We start from the raw sequence: 21,646 nt of genomic DNA on the forward strand, positions 1-21,646 counted from the left end.
TTTTGTTGCAGCTCACTTTCTATTAGAGGGCCGCGACTGTGAAGCCAGATAATTGTTTCATCGCCTCATCATACACTAAAAAATGTACTTGTTAAATTTATTCCATTTTATTTCGTCAAGGGGCTGCACAAAATAAAGTCATCTGGATTCTGACATGTTTTAGTTAAAAAAAATGTACCTGGATCCAGCTGATTTCATTTCCCGCAACCACTTGACAAAATAAAATGGAGTAAATTTAAAGAACACCATTTTTAGAGTACAGTAATCCCTCATTTATCGCTGTTAATGGGGACCAAAACCACCTGCGATAAACGAAAATCCGCGAAGTAGCGACCCCCCTTCCCTCCATATACTGTAGGTACATGTGCATAATATTTATAAGGTCAAATTTAATGGTATACATGCATGTAGACGTAAATTTTGAAGTAATTAACATGACGTAATGTTGTGTACTAATAGATTTAAACATGTATAAGTTAGGTTAGTTTATGAATAACAAAATACATTCATTCACTCATTCATCTTCCGAACCGCTTCATCCTCACTAGGGTCGCGGGGGTGCTGGAGCCTATCCCAGCTGTCTTCGGGCAGCAGGCGGGGGACACCCCGAATTGGTAGCCAGCCAATCGCAGGGCACACAGAGACGAACAACCATGCACACCCTCACTCACACCTCGGGACAATTTAGAGTGATCAATCAGCCTGCCATGCATGTTTTTGGAATGTGGGAGGAAACCGGAGTACCCGGAGAAAACCCACGCAGGCCCGGGGAGAACATGCAAACTCCACACAGGGAGGCCGGAGCTGGAATTGAACCCGGTACCTCTGCACTGTGAAGTCAACGTGCTAACCACTGGACTACCGGGCCGCTAACAAAATACAGTAAACATATAAAAAAAAAAATTTTAAGTCCGCAAAAAGTCCGCAAACGGTCCGCGAGAAGCTGCGAAAGTCAGCAAAACAACAGCGAGTCACATAGAGCAACATATAGAGTACTGTACTACATGTATATGCATATGAATATGTTTTTATTTTATTTTTTATAAATATGTTTGAAAAAATCCGCGATGCACTGAAGCCGCGATAAACGAACTGTGAAATAGCGAGGGATCACTGTAGTAGTAAAAATACACAATGAATTGATGTATAATGAATTTTGAAATCCAAAGTCATTGTTCAGGCTGCTGTGAAAGGGGGCTTGCCCCCGCCCCGAAAAAAACACATTTGCTCCATTAATTCGTCAAGGCTGAATTTTAAAAAGTCCTTCTCCTATGATGGCCGGTCGGGAAGGTTTGGTTGTGCGTCATGACTTTGCGCACCAGTGAAGAAAACAATTACATGGTTTCAAAGAGGTTAAGTTGAACGATGACATATTGATTTCATAAAATATGTTGACAAGAAGCCCAATAGCTGCAGGAGGCCTTTTACCACCACAATGGCAGTTGACACTTGCCCAAGGGTGCAGCAGCGCAAGTCAGCCTCCAATGAAACTGTCATGCGAAACCTTGGATGCATAACAGGCGGGGAAATGCATTTAGCTGGAGGAAAATTCCAACATACCCTTCAAATTCAACTTTACAAAGCGTCAGTGATCAACTATTAAACTTTAAAACAACCACCGCTCTATACAAAGTGCTGTACATGGAGCACAAAACATTCACGCAATAAAACAAATTAATAACGAAGACGGTAGAAAGCACAAAAACGGAAACGGCTCAATGCCCTTAGAACCTCCACTTAGTTCTTTGTACCACTAATAGTGTCTGGTCTGTAGACCTGAGGCAACGGCACGTGCGTAGGGGCGTAGGAGCTCAGAGAGGTAAGGTGGGGCGAGGCCATTTAAAGATTTGAAAACAAATAATAGGAGCCTAAAAAGAGCTCTAAAATGTATCGGGAGCCAGTGAAGGGATGCCAGAGTAAGAGTTATGTGCTCCCTCTTTCGAGTACCAGTCAAAAGGCCAGCAGCAGCATTCTGGACCAACTGGAGATGCTTCATGGAGGACTGACTGACTCCAAAATAAAGTGCATTAAAGTAATCCAGCCGGTTTGTGACTCAGGCATGAATTACTGTTTAAAAGTGCTCTTGGGAAAGGAGAGACTTTACTTTAACCAGCTGCCTAAAAGACGCTGTGTTTAACAACGGCACCAACTTGCCCCAAGTTTGAGACTATTGGTTTAAAGATTTCGCATAAATACAGTCGCACCAAGGCTCTCCATGATGCTGCCTTTTCACATCGATCGATTTTACACAGGCACTTCAGTTCGTCCTCTTTTGAAATCATTTGGCCTTCTTTCTCACGTCGAGAACATAACTGTAAAGCAAATGAGGAATGCAGAGTCCAACAAGGGCAGATTTGAAATGGCAAAATAAAATAGTGAGAAAACATTTGGCCCCGCAAAAAACACATATTGTTCCACTTGATTTACTTTCGAACCATTTGGTGTGCCGCTTGTCCTCATTTGGGTCACGGGTGAGCTGCGGCCCATCCCGGCTGACTTTGAGCGAGGCGTGGGGTCTACCCAGGAATGATTGCCAGCCAATCGTAAGGCACATGCAGACAACCATTCACATTCACTTTATCACTGCGCTGCCTTTCATTCAGATCAATTACAGTCGTCTGCAATTTTTTTTTCTTTTTATTCAGAAAAGCAAGTAAACATTTTTATCTATATTTTTTGAACTGATTCCGAACCCGCCCTCGGTTTTTACTCGGGCACATCATGTTTTCACAACAATAATAAATAACAAGAACATAAAACGAAAGCTAGTAAAATGTTTAGTATTTAGTATTTATGAATTCAGCACCAAGCGGACTTTTTTGCTGTAAGTTATAGCGCCACAAGTTTTTATTGGGTAAACTTAAAAACAATACCCTGTGACTGACTGGCGCCCAACTCAGGGTGTAGTCGGACAAAAAAAGGTTGTGTTTTAAATAAGGAAACTAGATCTCAATATTATATTTGATAAAAACGGAGGCTCAGCCATCTCGTTACCTCTGTGTCCCGCGTCCTAGACGCATAATTTTCCCGCCGGACGCACAGTTCCAAATAATGTGTGTTTTTGGGACGCATGGAAATTTCTGCGTCAAAAAAAACTTTTTTTTTTCCAGCAACGAATGCAGTTTGACAATCGCCGCCATTGTTGTTTTGATCTCACGTTAAATAATCTCACGTGACGAGATTTCTGTTCTCGCGAGACGAGATTGGCGAAAATCGGACTTCACTTCGTGGAAAGCAGACGATTGCCAAGTCGTGTAACGTTAAAACAAGTGTTGCGAACAAGTGTTGCGAAGGTTTATTGCGGAGATATGAACTCAAAGACTGAACCATGGGATGAAATAAGAACCTATTTCTCAGCAAATCTTGTATGCCTGAATTATTTAAATTTTTGCGGCATTTGTTTATAAGAAATAAACCTATTATCAATGTATATTGTTGTTGTTTGTGTTATTATCATATGCAATTGAATACATTTCAGAATTCGAAATTTGGGAGTCTCGAAATGCATAATGGGACTAAAACTGTAAAATTATCACTGACTGATGTTTTTTTTTTGTGCCACAGTCCAGTTTTATGTGAAGACATACTTTGACAAACCTATGGGTTATTTATTTATTTCTTAAATATGAGCTAACCCTAACCCCAACACAACCAATGTTTTTTTTTTTTTAATCAATTTTATTTTTCTCTCAACCCCGGTTTACATCGTGCCGCACTCAAGGCAGTAAAGTAGCAAATTCATGCGTAATCTTACTGCACGTAAAGTTATTAGCAGCGTGGCACATTTGAGAGTCAACGTAAACATGTTGGCAAAATCATTTTGTACCACATCAAAATGACTTTGCGTGAAAGGTGGGTGGGTTAATGCTTTGATCCAAAGATGAAGAACACAATTCTACCCCAGCCGGAGGCAAGAAGGAACATGGGGGTAGGTAGAGGATTATAAAATTCAATTTAGACCAGTAGCGGGGGTGGCTCTTTTGTGCAACTGAGCTGCTTCCCCACATATATACACTTTGAAAGGAGACTAATCTTTCTGTTTTGAAGGCACCACATTCTACAGACACAACTCTAGATGCTGCCAATGGTACACTCACCAGGGTTTGTTTTGAATGTGACAGTACTTCTGCATGTGCAATAAGGGCAACCTTGGGTAAAAAGCAACGATTACGACACACCACCGCATGCATCATCATTCGGCTCATCCTCTCCGGGTACTTATTTTGGAGAGTGACCTTGCAATCGAGAGACGAGGGCATGAAATTGGCCCTCGGTTATGTAGAGAGATTGTTGCGACGAGTAAGTGGGAATCCCTCTCAACAAGGGGTAGACGTGCTTTGTCGCCCAAACAGCTGCTCTCACCATGTGCAAACATCTGCTTGCGGTTGCTATTTGCCGTTTGCTTTGAGAACAGCAACAGTACAACAATCACATTTTATCGATGCGGACCAGATAAGACACCGAAAATGGAAGCTTTGATGGATATCGGTTCATCTACTGGGTCGCAGGAACAACCGATTTCGGCTTGGAGGTGTCTAACTGATGTGAAATGATGTGAAAATTCAGCGATGAAATGACTAGCTTCAAAGTCAGGATAGCTTAGAGCGGTTGCGCGCCTGCTTCCACCTCGGCTCCTAATCCTTCTTTAAAAGTGACACCGTACAGGGGACAGGGAGCGGAAAATGAAAGCGTTCTTCTAAATGGCTTGTGGAGTGATGCCTGTCAAGTGGAACGAGTCTCGCGGGGAAATTAGCCAGAAAACACGCCAAGCGAGCACTGCGGTTGGCTGTGTGGCATCGTTTCCCCCATCAAAGTGGAAGAGGTTTCAGAGGCTACACTCACAGGATCCCAAACACAAGGAATGCTTAATGAAGCGACCAAAGAGACAAATGTTTTCTTTTCCATCCCTGACAATTCAAAGCCACAATGTTCGCGACCGTGTGTTGAATTATTTTCGACTGTCATTTGCATTGTGTCATGCAACTACAAACGTTTCTTGAAACGCTTTGGAAACTGCATTTTGTCTTTGCGTGATGAAAGCTTCGTCATGTTTCTTTTGTTTTTCAGTCACAGTTTTATGTATGGAAATAAAAGTTCTACCTGTAGTTAAGTATTTCATGAAAATGCCCAACACCAGCATATTATTCAAACACATTTCAGCACCACCAATTTAAATTTACACCATTGCGACCCTCACTGTATGTTGGATGGGAATGTTTCATTCTTTAAGTACCGGTAGTTTTTTATTTTATTTTATTTTAACTTTGGAGGTATTTTTGTTTCTCTAATTTGGTGGGGAATGTTCATAAGCTATGATGAAGCTTCGAGTACATCAGCGCTGGCTCTAATGCAGAATGCATCATCCAATAAGCCAGAGAAAAATTAAAAATGGTGTTGTCTTGTTCAAACACAGCAACTTGTAATCACTTCAAATGCAAACATAAATTGCACCCAAAGCATAATTCTTAAGACCTGAGGCACAAAGCCATAAATGGAGGCATTGTTCAGCTTTGCTGGCGAGCAAGATACCACTTAGCCTTTTCAATCATTAAACATTCAACACTTACTCAAGGCAATTGTCAGACTATTTGTCCGTGTTATTAAATTGTGAATTCACTCAGACAACGTCTTGAGACGTTGTCTACATCTTTCAGCCCATGGATAGCCTAGATTTATGTAACCCGCCGGAACAGCTACATTCCAGCAAAACCACTTCATCAGAAGGATTCACTCTTCCTTTTTACACTAAAAATGGATAAATATTCTACACGCAGTCTAAGTTGGGGCTGCTACTACTGCATATTCATATCTACAGATGTAGTATTACAGCTGATGTAATGATTTTTTTATTTCTGTGCAGAAGGTAATTTGTTTGTTCTGAGCAAACATTTTTAATCAATCAACTGTTACGGTGAAAACTTGTGATGTTAGTCTCTGGTGTTGAATTGTATACGGCGTGACATGGTAACCGAATCGCCCCAGAAACCTCTGTACCGTGAGGCTGACTTGCTGCCACAAGGTGTTACATTGTTGCCTCATCTGCTGTTATGTGATGTGAGAATGAAAACATTTCCTTCAAACTCAAAATTGAAACGAAAAAAAAAAGGGCGTAAACTTGTTGTCAAAGCAATCATCGTAATTGAAATTGTGAGTCATGCAACACTGATGCGGTATAATTTCTACTAGTGTTAGTGTCCAATTATTCATGGTTCCCTTAATATTAAATAAATCCAAAATTACTTTTAAAAAGTTCCTCGATGACCTCAATACATTAAAACAATTATGCACTGATCTTCTTTATTTTGTATTCTAAGCTTACCATAATAATCAAAAACCCCAGAATTTTAAAAACAAATTTAGAAAGATGATCTTAAGGTTAACTCCTGAATAATTGGAGGCATTAAGCAAAGTAGCAAGTGAAAATGTGAGTCAAGGTGAGTTAATTAGTATTTTTACAGGGCATATTTGCTGAAATATTTACCTTTCTGATGAGCCTTTGTATTTTCAATTTGATTTCTAGTTTTTTTTTAAGGCTGATGCGATGAATCATACCTCACACTCCCTGGAGCTAGACATTGTGCAAGTGCAGGAGCCGGTGCCGTTGCCGAGCACTTCCATTGCCTCCGGAGTGGCAGCGGGGTTGTAGCTCATGTAATACTCTTGCAGCTGGGTGCTTAGGTCCTGCTCGGGCTCGGGACTCTTTTTGCGACACTTTCTCCCCACCATGGATCGCTGGTGGAGCAATCTGGTCGCACCCGGGTAGCGCCGCCACAATACGTAGATGATGGTCAAAATGAGAGACATGCTGAAGAAGAGCGCCACACTGCCCACCACCACTTTATGGAGAGTCATATGTTCCATCTCGGGGGGTAGGACGTGAGTTGGACGACTACGTGCGACCGAGTCGCGTGGATCTTTGCTCATATGCCCCGGGAACGTCGGATGAGGAACAGGATGCGGTCTGAAAGGTGGCTGCGGACCGAAGGTTGGCGGTGTGAGCGGAGACCCACTTGTGGGGGCAAATGTCAGCTCGTTGGTGGCTTCAGAAAAAAGCTCTGACATTGGTGAGGGTGTCTCAGTCAGAACGTAATCGGTTTCCTCACAAATGCCGTGGTTCCTTGTGGCCTCCATGATCTTTTCTCCTTGGAGATACTTTGGGCTGCTGCATATCATCGTGGTGTCTTTGGTGCCGCGGAAATTTCTTAGCCAAGCCACGAGTGGACATATACCGGTGGCACAATCCCATATGTTGCCAGCGAGGCTGATGGAAGTCAGCGAGATCCACGCCGACACCGCCTCCTGTGACACGTTGGACAGTTTGTTGGATTCCAGGTTGAGCACCTGAAGGTTGGGCAAGCAGTGGAACACTGCTGGATCCAGGCTCTGTATTTCATTTCCAGACAAGTCAAGTTTCTGCAGAGTATACCATGTCCAGGGAAGTCCCTGATTGACCACCTTGATGCGGTTCCACTGCAGATAGAGTGATCTCAGATTGGCCAGACGAGGAAACAGGAAAAAGTTTATCCGGGTGAACTGGTTGTGCTCGAGATGCAACTCCATCAGCTTCTGTAACCCCAAGAAGGTGGTGCGCGTGAGAGCTTTCATTCGATTGTAGCCCAAATCCAGAAACTCCAAACTTCGGCACTCAAGGAACGCTCGTATGGGGATGTTCGATAGACCGTTTGATCGGAGGTGGAGGTTTTGCAACTTTCGCATGCCATGGAATTGTCCCGGCTGCAGGATTTCCAACTTGTTGTACGACAGGTCTAAACTACGTAGATTGGGAATTCCGTGGAACGTTGAATTGTGCAGAGATGTGATCTGGTTCGAGCTCATGATGAGCTCTTTAAGTCGACGGACTCCCTGGAACGCCCGACTGTCGACGGCGGAAATCTGATTGTGATCCAAGTATATCCAGAGAAGCTGACCCAAGTGAGCGAACTGATACGGCAACAGGGTGTGCAGTTCATTGTAGCGCATGGAGAGGCCCTGACACCCAACTGTAATGTTTTCCGGGACATCCAGGAAGCCGGATGAATCGCAATTAACAGTTTTCCCTTCGCACCGGCAACTGTTTGGACATGTGCGCTCACCAAAGCTGAACAAGAAGGGCACTCGCAAAAGGAGGAGGAGCGGAAAGAGGAGGTGTGTCACTCGTCCGTCATTCAGCAGAGGACCTAGAACACAAAGAAATACATTTCAGTGATTACAATTTCATTCAAGTCACATCTATGACTCAGGATGCATCAGACCGAATAAGGATGATACCAAATTAGCATGAGCCTTTCATTTTGTCATTACCTAAATAAACCAATGTAGGAACATACGATAAATTTGCTAAACTCTATTTGAAGATTAGAGTGATGTAAGCAAGGCGACGTCAACAACGCCACACCGATAAATTCTTTTGTGGAATTTTACTCGCCTTTATTTCATCAAGTGGTTGCATGAAATAAAATAATCCCAATCTAAAAATGTATTTAAGTCCTGATGATTTGAGGTTCCCCAGCCACTTGATGAAATAAAATTGAGGAAGTTCAACACACCATTTTTTTTTCAGTGTGCAGTTGACTCATGATTATCAACACACATTTGATATTTGCTAATTGACGTCGATTGTTTGTAGTTTTTTTTCCTGACATATGATGAAACATGAGTATTGATTAATTATAATGGTGGATTCCTGCAACAAATATCAAACACACACTGCGCACAGCACAAACAAATCGCTTTAGCATCGCCGACCGCACGAACAAAGAAGTGTTACTAGTGTTAAAAACCATTAAAGATGATGCCGGGATTTTCCGATGGCAGTGACAGAGATGTAATCCTTGTTTCCTGATTAATATTTCATCATTCTTTTGAGAAGTACAAAATAGGAAAGAAAAAAAAAAGACACGCAAATACTGTGCTCGTGATGCGAAATGATGGTGAGTAAATGAGAGTAGGGACAACGCGCCGTGTGAAAATGCGTTCTATTAATAAATCTCTTGACTCCTCCAAGCTATAAAATGCAGTGGCGGCTTCCATCTTATCCATTAGCTGCTCTGTGAAGTGGCTAAGGGTTCAATGCGCCGGACCCATTCATTAGTTTTCTTAAAATGATATTCTCATTGGAGCAGTTACAAGGGTCTTGCTGTGCAAACCCTTTTCCATGTCCTGAAACCGTAGGCTATATGATGTGCATGAGCCATTTTCTCATCGGCGTCATTGCTTGACAGCATATTTAATTAGGGCACTTTAACTCGGTATAGATCCCCGCGTAAACAAAAGAGGAAGAAACAAGTGTATATCAGGTCCCCATGAGAGGCTTAACGGAGTGGCAAATGATGTTGACTCCTGTATAGCCATTTAACCCAAGATTCAGTCTTGTTTTTGTCTTTTTTCATGATGCAAGGATTAGAAAACCTTAACACCTCATACTGGCTGTTAGGCAGTATCAAAAGCTTCATCTCTGTGGAGATGCGCATGAAAACAGAAAAGAAAAAAAAACAGGCTATAAAAAGTGGAAAAAGACTGGATAGTTTTAGCAGGCAACCCAAGAGATTTAATCTAATCCACTACATGAACATCTGATTATCTCACTTTTTTTTTTTTTTTTTGCTTCTTAGCAAAGCTTGACCAATTGTAGCTGGAGGCGTCTGAGGCTTTCTATACAAAATAACTCTTGAACATCTTGACAAGTGTGAGTCTTCTTGCATTAAAAACATCTGTAATATCCGAGCGTGTAATTTCCACCGGTTTATTTGCGCGTAATTGTCAGCGAGTGGGTACGCAAGTTAACGCTCTCTAATCTAGAGAGGAAGTAGAAAATAACCAGATCACATAATATGACATTGTTATCTGTTTTTAGCGATGGGACAAACGAACCATTTAGAAATGTTTGTAATTTCATCTCTCATGGTGCCCGGGTAGATCCAACACGAAAAGGTGCTCAGACGCTAGCAGCTCCGTCGTGTAGCTTTAAAAAATAGCGAGAAGTCAGCACATCTCCAAAAGTAGAGACGACTGTGATTAGTGTGTGTGTATATATACAGTACCTGTATATATACAGTATATATACTGTATATATATATAGTTTTTAATGTTGTCATGTTTTAAAATGCCATTTGCCAATAACAGTTACATTGTGAGTTAATACCAAGTGAGCGCCTTTTAATCATTAATTAGAATTAACTACACAGAAATTATAAAGTTAATGCTTTGGAAAACATGACGAATTTTGTGCAGAAAAATAGTTTTACTTGAATATTGTTCATCCCATCCGAACGCTTAAGAGACTCAAAAATGTCCCTGGGCTGTTCTGCTACTGTGTGCACATGTTTTGGAGTGTCCGCTGAGCATTTCAAAATAGGTACACATTTGTTGCTTGTTGCGATCTTAACTGTGTAAAAATCATGAAAATATTATTATGGACGCCACGGTATGATATATCCTTCCATCCATTTTCTGTTCCGCTTTATCCTCACAAGGGTCGTGGGGCAAGCCTATCTCAGCTGTCTCCGGGCTCTAGGCAGGGGACACCCTGAACCGGTTGCCAGCCAATCGCAGGGCACACACAGACGAACTACCATCCACGCTCACACTCACACCTAGGGACAATTTAGAGTGTTCGTGCATGTTTTTGGAATGTGGGAGGAAACTGGCGTACCCGGAGAAAACCCACGCAGGCACGGGGAGAACATGCAAACTCCACACAGGAAGGCCGGAGCCGGGATCAAACCCACGACCTCTGCACTGTGAGGTCGACGCGCTAATCACTCGTCCACCGGGCCGTCCCGGTATGATATAGCACAGGCCAAATATTATGTGTGCGTCATTGATTTGTAAGCCTGCCACTGCACTTCTGTACTGCCATGTTGTTGGTGTTCTTTTTTTTATTTTTTTATTCTGCCGGCACAATTTTAATTAACAAATGAGGAATGACATTCATTCATTGATTCAGTGTGATTTACTTGTCAGTCTGCAGTATTCCTCGTTAGCCTTGGCTTTATTTAATTAATTTTGGGACTCCTTTATCTTTGAGTTTCATAAAGATGCCATTTCAGGCATCCCTCCATCCATGTTGTACTAATTACATGTTGCGGGTGAAATGCTCTTTTCCTGCTGTCTTAACATTGAACTAAAAGGTAAAGCAGCACCTCGACTTGAGAATTCCCTAACTGAGCCACTAGCTCAATTTACATCTGTTCTCAAAAGTGCAAGTGGCACGCAGGATGCCGGGCTGAAGTTGCTCATTGCACAAAGCCAAAAATCTAACAAGGCATGGCTCGTAACTCGCCGATTGACCAACTCTTATGGCCTGTATTTCCAACTAAAAATCAGTGTGCAAACGCACCACCCAGCATTGTTTCCAGACGCTCTCAAAACACATCTTTTCATATGTCACTGAAGGTTATGCATTGATGGCAAGTTGTTGTTTTTTTTGGGGGGGGGTGGGGGGGGGGGGGGGGAGTTTCCATTTAATCCCCTAAAAATTACTTTCCAGCCTAAGGGTAGAAAGTTGTGCCAGTCCCCAAAGAGTCAGCTGCCGTGTTGCTTGGCATCGTGACGACTTGATATTTCATTTGAATGCACAACGCTCAAAGCACCATTGCAAAGGCTATTAGCCAGAGTGCCCGAGTGGGTTGGCCAACAGCGTGCAGGTCAAATTTTGAGGCACTTCAAACAAATGAAAATATAGCCAGAAAACCAACTATAGCCACTATTTATTATTAATATTTCAACCATGCAACAGCTTCGGAACATTATACAGTAGTTTGCGTTTCATTGCAGAGGACATTTTAGGATTACAAACTGGCAAAATAGCGCAATCGACTCCCTCTATTATGCAAACAGCCATTTCTTCTTTGTGTTTTCATTTCACCGAGCCGTTATGCATTAAAGAATGCTATACAGGGTGCATGTTGATTAAATCAATTTGCAGCAAAACCAAAAAAGGAACGAAAAATGTCACTGCCGCTCTTTTAGTAGTGACCATATTTCAGAGTTCAAATAACTGCAGCGAAAGAGCTCATTAAAACAATAAAACCGAAGCCTTTGTGCGGTGTCCAAAATTATGACGACTTGGAGCAAGCCTCGTTTAATGTCTTTGGGGAACTTAGCAAATGGCTCTGCGGGGCGTTGTGGCATTCCGAGGGCTTTTAGTTTTACACGCTGCACGATTTGGTGGCCTAAAGTAGACTCAACTTTAAACCTGCGGCAACCATGTCTACGGGTTGGCGCAGATAGTCTCATGTGATTTTGGTGAATTTGATCAATTCATTAGGCGCTTCACAGCAGTGATCCACGCTCTCCCTATAGCCAACTTTACATAATCTGCCGACGGAGGTCTGCTTGCGGTTCCGAATCCGATTGTGCTTTCAGCATTGTCAAGGACGATCACCACACCTTTCGCGCAGGGCATTTAAAAAGGGAAAAAGAGGTGCCGCATTGATTTGCTGTGTTCACGCCCACAACTGCACAAACTGCCCATTCGTTTCTGCTCTGAGCTACGTGTGTTTGCCAAAACATCCGCGCACAGTTAGACCACACTTCACGCAAGACTTGCCTAGGGCACGAAAATAAATCCCATAATGTAAATTAATTAATGACGGTTTTGAAGGGAGGGGAAAAAAAACCTCAAAGTAGTGTTGTTTTACTCTAGAGAGAATGAGTGTTCAATGAATACTTTTATGTGGATCAAAACTGAGAATTATAAGAAAGCTCAGATTCATTCGATCTCTTTGCCAGTGAGAGGAGCTGTGAGTGTGAAAGTGGATGATGTGTGACTGAGCTTAGGCAAGCAGAATCTGAGATGGGCACTTTAGTATTGTGATTTACGACAAAACTGACCCCGTGCACTTAGATTTAGGGCACATAAAATGAGAAGCACTCCCAGGGCTTAAAGTACGAGACATATTGTAAGTCACGGGGACCATCTTATGCAATGGCGATCAACCGGACACATGCATGACTATAGAAAAATGAAATCTGTTTTTCGTCGACTAAAACCAATTATTTCAGAAGCAATCAGATCAAATTTGGAAGTCGGATCAACTAAGCAAGAGCAGGGAGTTGTTTAAAGTGGCTGACTCATCATCAAGCTTATTTTACAACAAGTAAGTAAGTTTCTACAAACAGGTCAACACGGTTCTGCGTGTGAAGGAAAAAAGAATTGCATCGGTCAATATAACTGATGTGATGAACGGTCAATTTTTGTGGGCTCAGTTTCGCTGACAGGCTTAGTGGGGGATGTTGTAATAACCAAGCTCTCATGGGTGCCTTGACCTTCTAAAGTATAAAAGTAGATAAATGAAGGTCTGCCTTTCAGCTGCTCGTTGGCTCTTTCGTCAGAAAAGAAGCAAGACTTGAAAGATTACCTCTCCAAGGCCTTTTGCCACCTTAAGATCATTATGAAGATGCTGAATATGAACAGTAGAACCCCAATAATAATTCCTCCCCATAATTAAGTGGCTTCAACGTATGTCGCTTTCTCAAACACATCAAGTGCGGTGATGCAGCGCCGGTTTACACGTCTATTGATTGCAGCGTTTATCGTGGTCATTTTCGGTGCGATATGGCCACTGAGCCATCTCGTTTCTGACTGGTTGGTGTGCATTGATTATTTATTTTTTAACCATAATTCAAAATAATCTCAACTGTCATCGAATCTAAAAAAATAATAATAATAAAAATTAAAAAAACAAACACCATTGTAGTTGGAAATTAACCCTTTCAGGGACAGCGGTTACTACAGTGGACAACAAACTAAACAAACTGCTCTCCACTTCGTAAGAAAACAATGTGGGCCCGGAATTCAGCGATTGTTTATATTTAAGCTCATATTTCACAAATCCCACATAGCTTCGAATCTTTCAAACAGTTCTGCCGAAAATAATGCAGAAAATGACCAAATTTTTGAGCTGAAGAAATCCGGTTCAGGACCGAACGAGTGTATTGTGGTTAAGCACGTTTGCCTCACAATCATGACGTTCTAAAACTCGAATCCTGGCTTCTCTGTGTGGAGGTAACGTGTTCTGGCAGTGCTTGGGTAGGTTTTCTCCACCTGCAACTGTTGAAAAAAAATCATCTTGTATTTTGGGCTACACCAGTCATTTTAAAACCTACATGACAACAATGTCAGTAAAGCATAACAAGCAAGCAAGTTATTTTCTCCAAAACACACGGAAAATGCACTGAGCAATGCATGCATTATTTTTATCATTAGTTGTGTCCAGCTATTTTTTGAAGTACTCTTTTTGATTCATTGAATTCGTTTATAGAGGGCACTGGTGTCAAACTCAAGGTCCGTGGGTCAGATCTGGCCCGCCACATCATTTTATGTGGCCCGCGAAAGCAAAGATGACAACTGTCATAATGCTTGCTACAACTTCGACCAAAATTTCAAATCTTCATTTGTAATAAATAAGAGTGATACTGTAAGCATTTTCCTGTTCCCAAACCCCTCGTTACAGTAACTTAAAACAACGAATAAACCGTAATTCTTGACTTCTTTTGATCGTTCCAGTCATAACGGCCCTCCAAGGGAAACTCACTAAAATCTGGCCCGCGAGAAAAATGAGTTTGACACCCCCGCTCTAGGGTGTCATCTCCTGTATGGTCCACATTATCATGTCGAGAGTTAAATAAGACAAGCCCAACTAACAAAGGATACGGTATTTGTTGGTTTTGATATGTTTTGCTTTCTTGTAAATTGAGTTCATAAACTTGTTGTTACGACTGCGTTATAGCTGGCTTATAACACAACAACAAAGTGTGACGAGCGCAAGACAATTTCTGTGCTTTGAGGCTCAATTTAGTTGACAACTCTGTTTTGGTACTTCTGCTACATGTAGGCTATTCTGCGATTGTTGTTGTTCTGTTGTTGCATGACAAAGGCAAACGTATTCTCCTCGTTATCCCTCCACGCTGAGATGAAATCAAAAGGCATATTCTGCAATTTCAAGATGAGTTGAGAACCTGGGCTCAGCAAATATAGCGATGGAGTTTATTAGCCGATGCCCGAGAAAGCCAGCAGACTTTACTGTGGCTCTTTTCACTCACCATGTGCGTATTGCCCTTTGAAATCATCGCAGTCTACTGATCGGAACTCGGGAATATCAACCCCGTCTGACATTACTGAGCGCATTTCACATATTGTTTCTAATTGAAGTGTCACGGAATGCAATGCATTCGCTTGGCAATATGTATTCAAATGCAAGCAATCAAAATAGGAAGCAGACTGTGCAGGATTCTGCTCCCACAACAAGATTCAAATCTAGTTTCCAGCAGAGACAACTGTATCTGTTTGGTGCACACAGTGTCTCTTGTCACGCACACAGACTCATTAGTGCTGTGCGATTGTTTTTCTCCCTGTCACGTTGGAATCTCTGACTTTTGGTTATACTTCTTCGGTGTCCCGCCTGCAGCCTTCCCTCTGACTCGAGCAGATTAAAATGCGACTTTTGTTGGCTATGCTGATTCATGCCGAATCGCAATTCAAACTGCAAATAGCAGTCCCCACAGAAAATGCACGACGATACAAAAGAAACAGATGAGCGAGGAGGATTTGTTCATCCATCACAAAAATCACAGCAGAGCTGCAGCTTTTCTGACAAACGGAAAGATTTTTTTCTCACCTTCAGGCATGAAATCTTGTGACTTTTCAAAATAAAAGATGTCAAAAATGCAAACAGCAATGAGTAAACAATATTCCGGTGACCAGCTCGAACCTCAGCGCTGACTGCAATGCACTTGGCATGCACGCGCTGTGCCAAGTACTGGCGCTAATGAACAGCTCCCAGCTCTCGGACCCTTCAAGGCCTAACTAATCATAACACGCAGCAGATGCGCGCTGCAGGCTCAGCCCGTCCACCGGACCAGAGGACCGGAAAAAATATGTCAGAAAGACTTAAACACAAATATCGGACCTTGACAGACCGGTCATCGATGCAAAATAGCACGCAGAGGTGCTGCGCCATCGATTAGATTTTGCTCGGGCTCAGTAGTCGGAAGGAAACAAATGGTCACTTGTTTATTGATATTTTTCCATTTTCTTGCAATACCAAGGCTTGTGATCGTGTCCGTGTTTCTTCCATAAGTTTATTGAAGTTATTTAATAAGAGGTAGTCTCATACGTTGAGGCCTGGTTGATTTGTGGAGCTCAGGTTTCAAAGCAAACACGGTGAAGCGGCATTTAGCAGTTACGCTGCACCTCAAAGGCTTCCACCGAAAGTCAAGTCAACAATGACCTTAAATGCTTTTAAATCCAGGGTGAATATAAGCCGACCTATGGCTGGATCCTCTTGATCATCGGGTGCCGTACCCTGATTGGCTAAAAGCAGTATCGGGTTCATGGCAGAGCAATCTGACCGGACAATCATGCAGGCACCTTTCGGACAAAAGAGAATTACTGTGATTACAAAACTCACAAGAAACACATTATTCAAGTGAGAAATTCTGGCAGAGATCAGATTTTCCTTTTCCAGGCTTCTTGCGCAGCGATGACGAATGCAAAGCCTGAAACCCACCTGAATTGTGCCAAGAATCAAAACGATTTCAGCCTATTACGACGTGAATCACCTCGCATTGTGTCTTGCTGTTACGATCAATCATGCTTAGATGCTCAGAATGACTGTGACGACGACGTAGATATTGCGAACAGACAGACACAAAGACGGATCCATATTAGAAGATAGTCGACAGACTTTTCAAGGTCCCACTACAGTCCGAAGTGTGCCTGTTTCCTCTAACTTTTTTTTCAATCTCTGCCTGTATCGTCCTGCTCGAGAGCCATTGGTATTCCACAGCCGGCGCTTGTTTCCTTCCTCCTGGCTGCCACGATCATTTGAAGAGGTCACGGATCTGAATTTTACTCCTCCGAGATGTGCTGCTTCACCTCTATTCATTCTTGCGTCTTTGTGGTTGGTGTGCTTCGTTCGCCCCTTGAGTGGTTTAATTACCTGTGCCAAGGAGGTTATGTTTTCATTGCCACCGTTTTATTCCATTTTGTTTGTTCGGTTTGAAGTTATGTACCGTAACCTGAAGTCCTGCATACTTGGAATGGGTCTAATATTAAAATGGTTGATTAACTGGTTGTTAAAGGAATCTATTGATTGTTTGGAATTCATCATTCTTTCGTGTGTCTTGACGTAAATGCAGCGCAAGGGAAATCACGGTATGGTTTGTCGAAAAACAGGATCTGACTGCGTGTGAATGCGAGTGTGATTGTTTGAATCACGCTGAAGTGGGAACGCTTGAATCCAAGCCTTTAAGTGCATCCAGCAATTGCATCGAGATCGCTCGAAGAAGCGGTCTCAGTCCACTTAAAGTTAATTTCAGCGGTAAGAACTGTTTCAAAAGCAGCCGAAAGCATCAGGAAATCAAATATGGAGCAGGAAAAGATTGTCCTCGGCACCACAATGGCATATTTATACTGCATGTCTCTTACTTACTTGGTTGTGACTTGATGCATCCACTTTTTTTTTCCTGGACTTTTTTAAGTTCCATGAAATGCCCGTAAGGACTTGAAATGCACCATGCCCAAATAAGTGATTCAAAAAATGCTTTGGTCCCAATTAGATTTGCAAACTACACTAGTGAAAACCGCGAGGGTTTCACTTGTTGAAGTGTGATAAGTAAGCTATTATTTGGGGAGGGAATAACTAATGAGGTAAAAAAAAATGAGTGAACATTTCCACTGCTTTGTTAAAAACTGCCGAGTATGACCACAAAGTGATTTTTATTCATATAGTCCCGCTGATACGCTCTGTTCGGATGACAATAAAGCATCTGTGTCTCCCTGTTGTTTATTTCGAGGCAGCTTAAATGAGAAGCTTTTTATATTTGAGGCTTTTGAGAGAATTTGAAAATGACAAAAAATACACAAAATGGAACATAATGGACCAAAAACATAACGGTTTCCCCTCAAAATGGTGTTTGGACATTCTCCATTCATACACTCGTGCCTGTTGTCTATAAATCATTGATGCTCCATAAAAAAATTTTTTTCCCCATTCCATACAAATATGTATCTTTCCAAAATAATTACTTCTCCACCGAGGACCAATTGCAATCTCTTGTCAAGGAAGAATGTCTATTATGGGATAAATTGTCTTTTTATAGACAATTTCATTTTATTTTATAGAACAGAAATGCTCCTTGAATGTACTTTTGGAACAGTAGGCAAGACAGCGTGCATAAACTAACACGGATACGTCACATACTGCGGATGTAGATGGCTGGCAAGAGACACATAGAAGAAAGAACATTGGCTACGCTGGAACAATCTGAGAGCAAATGCAAGACCGATTTGAAAAGATTCTGCTTTTTACAGAGACAATTGAGGTCAGTTACAAATATAAACAATTACAGTATGTGTATATATTCTAGCCTTTTGATTGTGAGGCAGATATGCCTCTCCGAGCCCCATAGGTCTGCCCAACATATTCATTCGCTTCTTTCAGGAACCTCGTGAGTGTGGTAAATACACTCATGTCAAGAGTGTCATTTGCAACTATACTACAGGTATTTACCACACTTGCGAGCATTTGAAGGGCATGATACTTGAATTGACATCAGACTTGTTCAATCCATCAAGCCCGCTCGAGTGTCCCAAGCGTACCAGATCCATTTACTCTGAGACCGTCCATCCATCCATTTGCCGATCCGCTTTATCCTCACAGGGGTCGCGGGGGATGCTAGAGCCTATCCCAGCCCTCTTCGGGCAGTAGGTGGGGGACACCCTGAAGTGGTTGCCAGCCAATCGGAGGGCTATCAATCAGGACTTTGCGAATAGAGATGCAGACATTATTGTGTTATGTAAATCATTTTGCAATGAATACATTCCATTTAGAGATTGATTGAGATTGATTGATAGAGATCAATTTTGTGTCACGTGAATAAATAAAATATATCTTTTTTTTTAAATGTCATCATCCATCAAGGACGGGGCAGAGCGTGCCGAGGCCACATGCAAAAAACAAACAAACAAAAAAAAACTTTTACCACGCAGGTGTCTGTGGTTGAGGAATTCAGTTGGAAAACTCAGAGATGGGTTCTTATTGCTGGATGGACTTCAGTTATAGAAACAATTGTGATTTTGTTGGGTAACTGTTGTAATGAATTCATAAAAAGCATAATTGCGGGTGCTATTGAGCTGCATTAAGCTGCTTATTAAAACTCAGCCCGTGTTTATGCATGTATGTGTGGGCAGTGTGGATGGCCTGCTGCTCTGGGTCATGTAGATTCACAACATGTGGAACAATATTATTTCAGCCAGCATGTATTCTGCCTCTACAAACTAATAATGCTCCATTTTGATTGACAGTGCCAAACGGTTTCCATTTTAAGACTGTGATTGTACTTTGCAAGTGTGTAATGCTTCACATGGTCGTGATAGTTCACATGATTGAAATGTGGCCGCTCTTGTGTACAAGTAGTTAAATCAGAGGATCCAAATATTTATTTCAGCCTCAATAAAAGTATGACAGAAAGCCTTGAGCGTCGCGCAGTTGCCTACGAACAACAAGCACAGCATCTCGCTAATGAAAAACCTCAATATAACTGAACGTTACCTTGCACCATCTTTTGCGCCGTCTTTGATACAGCGCATATCATATTTTATCTTTACCTGTTTTCGTGCCGGGTGAGTGTATGTTTGTAAAAAATAGAGAATGGGAAAGATGAAATGGCAAAGTGGGACTAAAAAAATCAATAAACAATTGGAGCTCTTTAAATACATAGGCTTGACACACACGTGTGTGTGTGTGTGTGTGTGCGTGTGCGTGCGAGCAGACATGGAAATTCAGATCCAAAAGCATGCATGGGCACACAAAAAAAAAATGGATCTATTTTTTTATTCCCAAACTCGGCACTGCGTTTTCACCACCTTTCCCCACAGAGTAAAATGAAGATTGATTGAAAGCTGCAGAAGGCGAGGGAAGTGTGGGTTTGTGGCTCCTGAGCTGTACCTTCTGTGCAGTAAAATGGAGGAGGCGTGTGGGATGAGATTGGAGAAGCTGTTTGAGGGGATTGGGGGTGGGGGGCAGCAGAAGTTAGAGGAATGACTCAAATCCACCACAGCTTGCAATGCTGTCGTAAAGTGTTCCCTGTTGTTTTTCCATTTGAAAAAGCTCTTTTTTTTTTAACATCCTCTTGTGATTAATTCCACATTCGTACGCTGCGCAATTACACCCCGACGCTTGACTCGGTTTTTTACACGTCACAATGTGACAATATGTCACCTCCTCGATGCAAAAAAAAAAAAAAAAGTGTTTGGTTTAGGAATGCACCCGTATTACTGCTTTTCTGACGCATTTTGGAGCGCAAGCTGAAAATGTTTTGGTTCGAACAGGGGCACGCTCACAGATGATTAGGGGGTCACGTTGTTATCGAGAAGAGCATGAAATGCACCTCACTACATTTGGTACACGTTTTCTTGCCCTCACTTACTCACCCATGTTGTCTCATCCGCGCGTCCGCTTCGTTGCTGGTTCACAGTCGTGAAATCCTTCAGCACCGATCACGACTTTCACCTTGCGTCGCGTGTCCAATCCAAACAACCCAAAATCGGCGGAACACCTCAAGCGAGCGGTGACTCACCTTCTATTATTTCTACAAAAAAATAAATAAATTCAAGGAAAGTCTTCCGGTGATTCAAGCGTTCAAAGTTTGTTCCAAATGCGCACTGACGCCGCCTAACTTGCTACGCACATGAGAAAAGGTGTCCTCAAAGCCCAAGTTGCGAATGGCTCTTCGGATTTGAAGCATGATTTTAGAACCCGCATAAAAATTCAGCACGTTTCAAAAGTGTCAAAAGGCGAAAGGCACACAGTTGTGGCGCAGAGATGGGCGCAGCCTCTTTCCCGAGCAGGTGCTCCATGCGAGCGCGCCTTAGCGTGTGCTGGGTTTGCAGAGGCGCGTGCTCAGCCTACACGGGTACGTGTGCGCGCACGAATGCGTGGCGTACGCGTGCGCGAGGCAGAACGCCAGCCAGTGAATGTGAAAGCACTCGGTTCGTTGTTGAACAGCTGCGGGCGCTTATGGTCAAATACGAGATTTGTTGTTTGTTCAATAATCAATTCGCTCCCGAAACTCAGCCGTGGTTGTGCTAGAGGGGAGCATGCTGGAGGATTGTAATTATTACGGGTCGGGTGGTTCCAAGTTTGATCCAGTCTCACGTTGCATAATTATTACAGCTGAGTGCTAAATTGAGTGCTTTGTAAGAACAAATACTGTTGTCTTCGAACACATTAATATAATGTCGTGAAACGTCTAGTCTTTGTGACGAGGTTTGGATTTTTTCACTAATTCACCATTGACTCATAGCCTACTCATGATTGACCTGACATTCGGTATTGCTTCAGAAAATGTTTATAAAACTGTGAATTTTAACATGAAGCGTCAGACCACCTATTTGGAAAAGTGCAAGAATACTTTTTGAAGTCAAAGACACTCACGAAGTCAGGGCAAATAGAAAGCGATGAAAAAAAATGCGATCGTTGCTTCCCGCAGCAATTTCAATGCCTAAAAACATTCAGAAAATGAGGATTCATATGTGAGCTGGATCCTGTCCAAGCTAACTTCATACAGGGGTACACAAGCAAAATGAACTGTCCAGCAAATTGTTGTGTACTCCTTATGTAATAATGTGAAGAGGTGATTA

General features: G+C 42.3%; 1 protein-coding gene across 2 annotated transcripts in view; it reads right to left on the minus strand.

The window, feature by feature from the left end:
• Positions 1-20,856, minus strand: part of LOC147192114 (leucine-rich repeat transmembrane neuronal protein 4-like) — a 37,882-nt gene extending 17,026 nt beyond the window's left edge. Inside the window, exons 1-2 of one of the 2 annotated variants that reach the window (XM_086135926.1) lie at positions 20,438-20,856; positions 6,553-8,177 (exon numbers count right to left, since the gene is read on the minus strand). In XM_086135926.1, the coding sequence (XP_085992052.1) occupies positions 6,553-8,177; positions 20,438-20,441 (1,629 nt within the window). In that variant the 5' untranslated portion in view covers positions 20,442-20,856. Of the gene's footprint in view, positions 1-6,481; positions 8,178-20,437 lie in introns of both variants that reach the window. The other variant, XM_086135927.1, reaches the window with a different exon arrangement.
• Between the last annotated feature and the right edge of the window lie 790 nt (positions 20,857-21,646).

The sequence above is a fragment of the Hippocampus guttulatus genome, chromosome 17 (genome assembly GCF_054856545.1).
Source record: "Hippocampus guttulatus isolate MCC_2025c chromosome 17, RoL_Hgut_1.0, whole genome shotgun sequence".
In the NCBI taxonomy this organism is placed as follows: Eukaryota; Metazoa; Chordata; class Actinopteri; order Syngnathiformes; family Syngnathidae; genus Hippocampus; species Hippocampus guttulatus.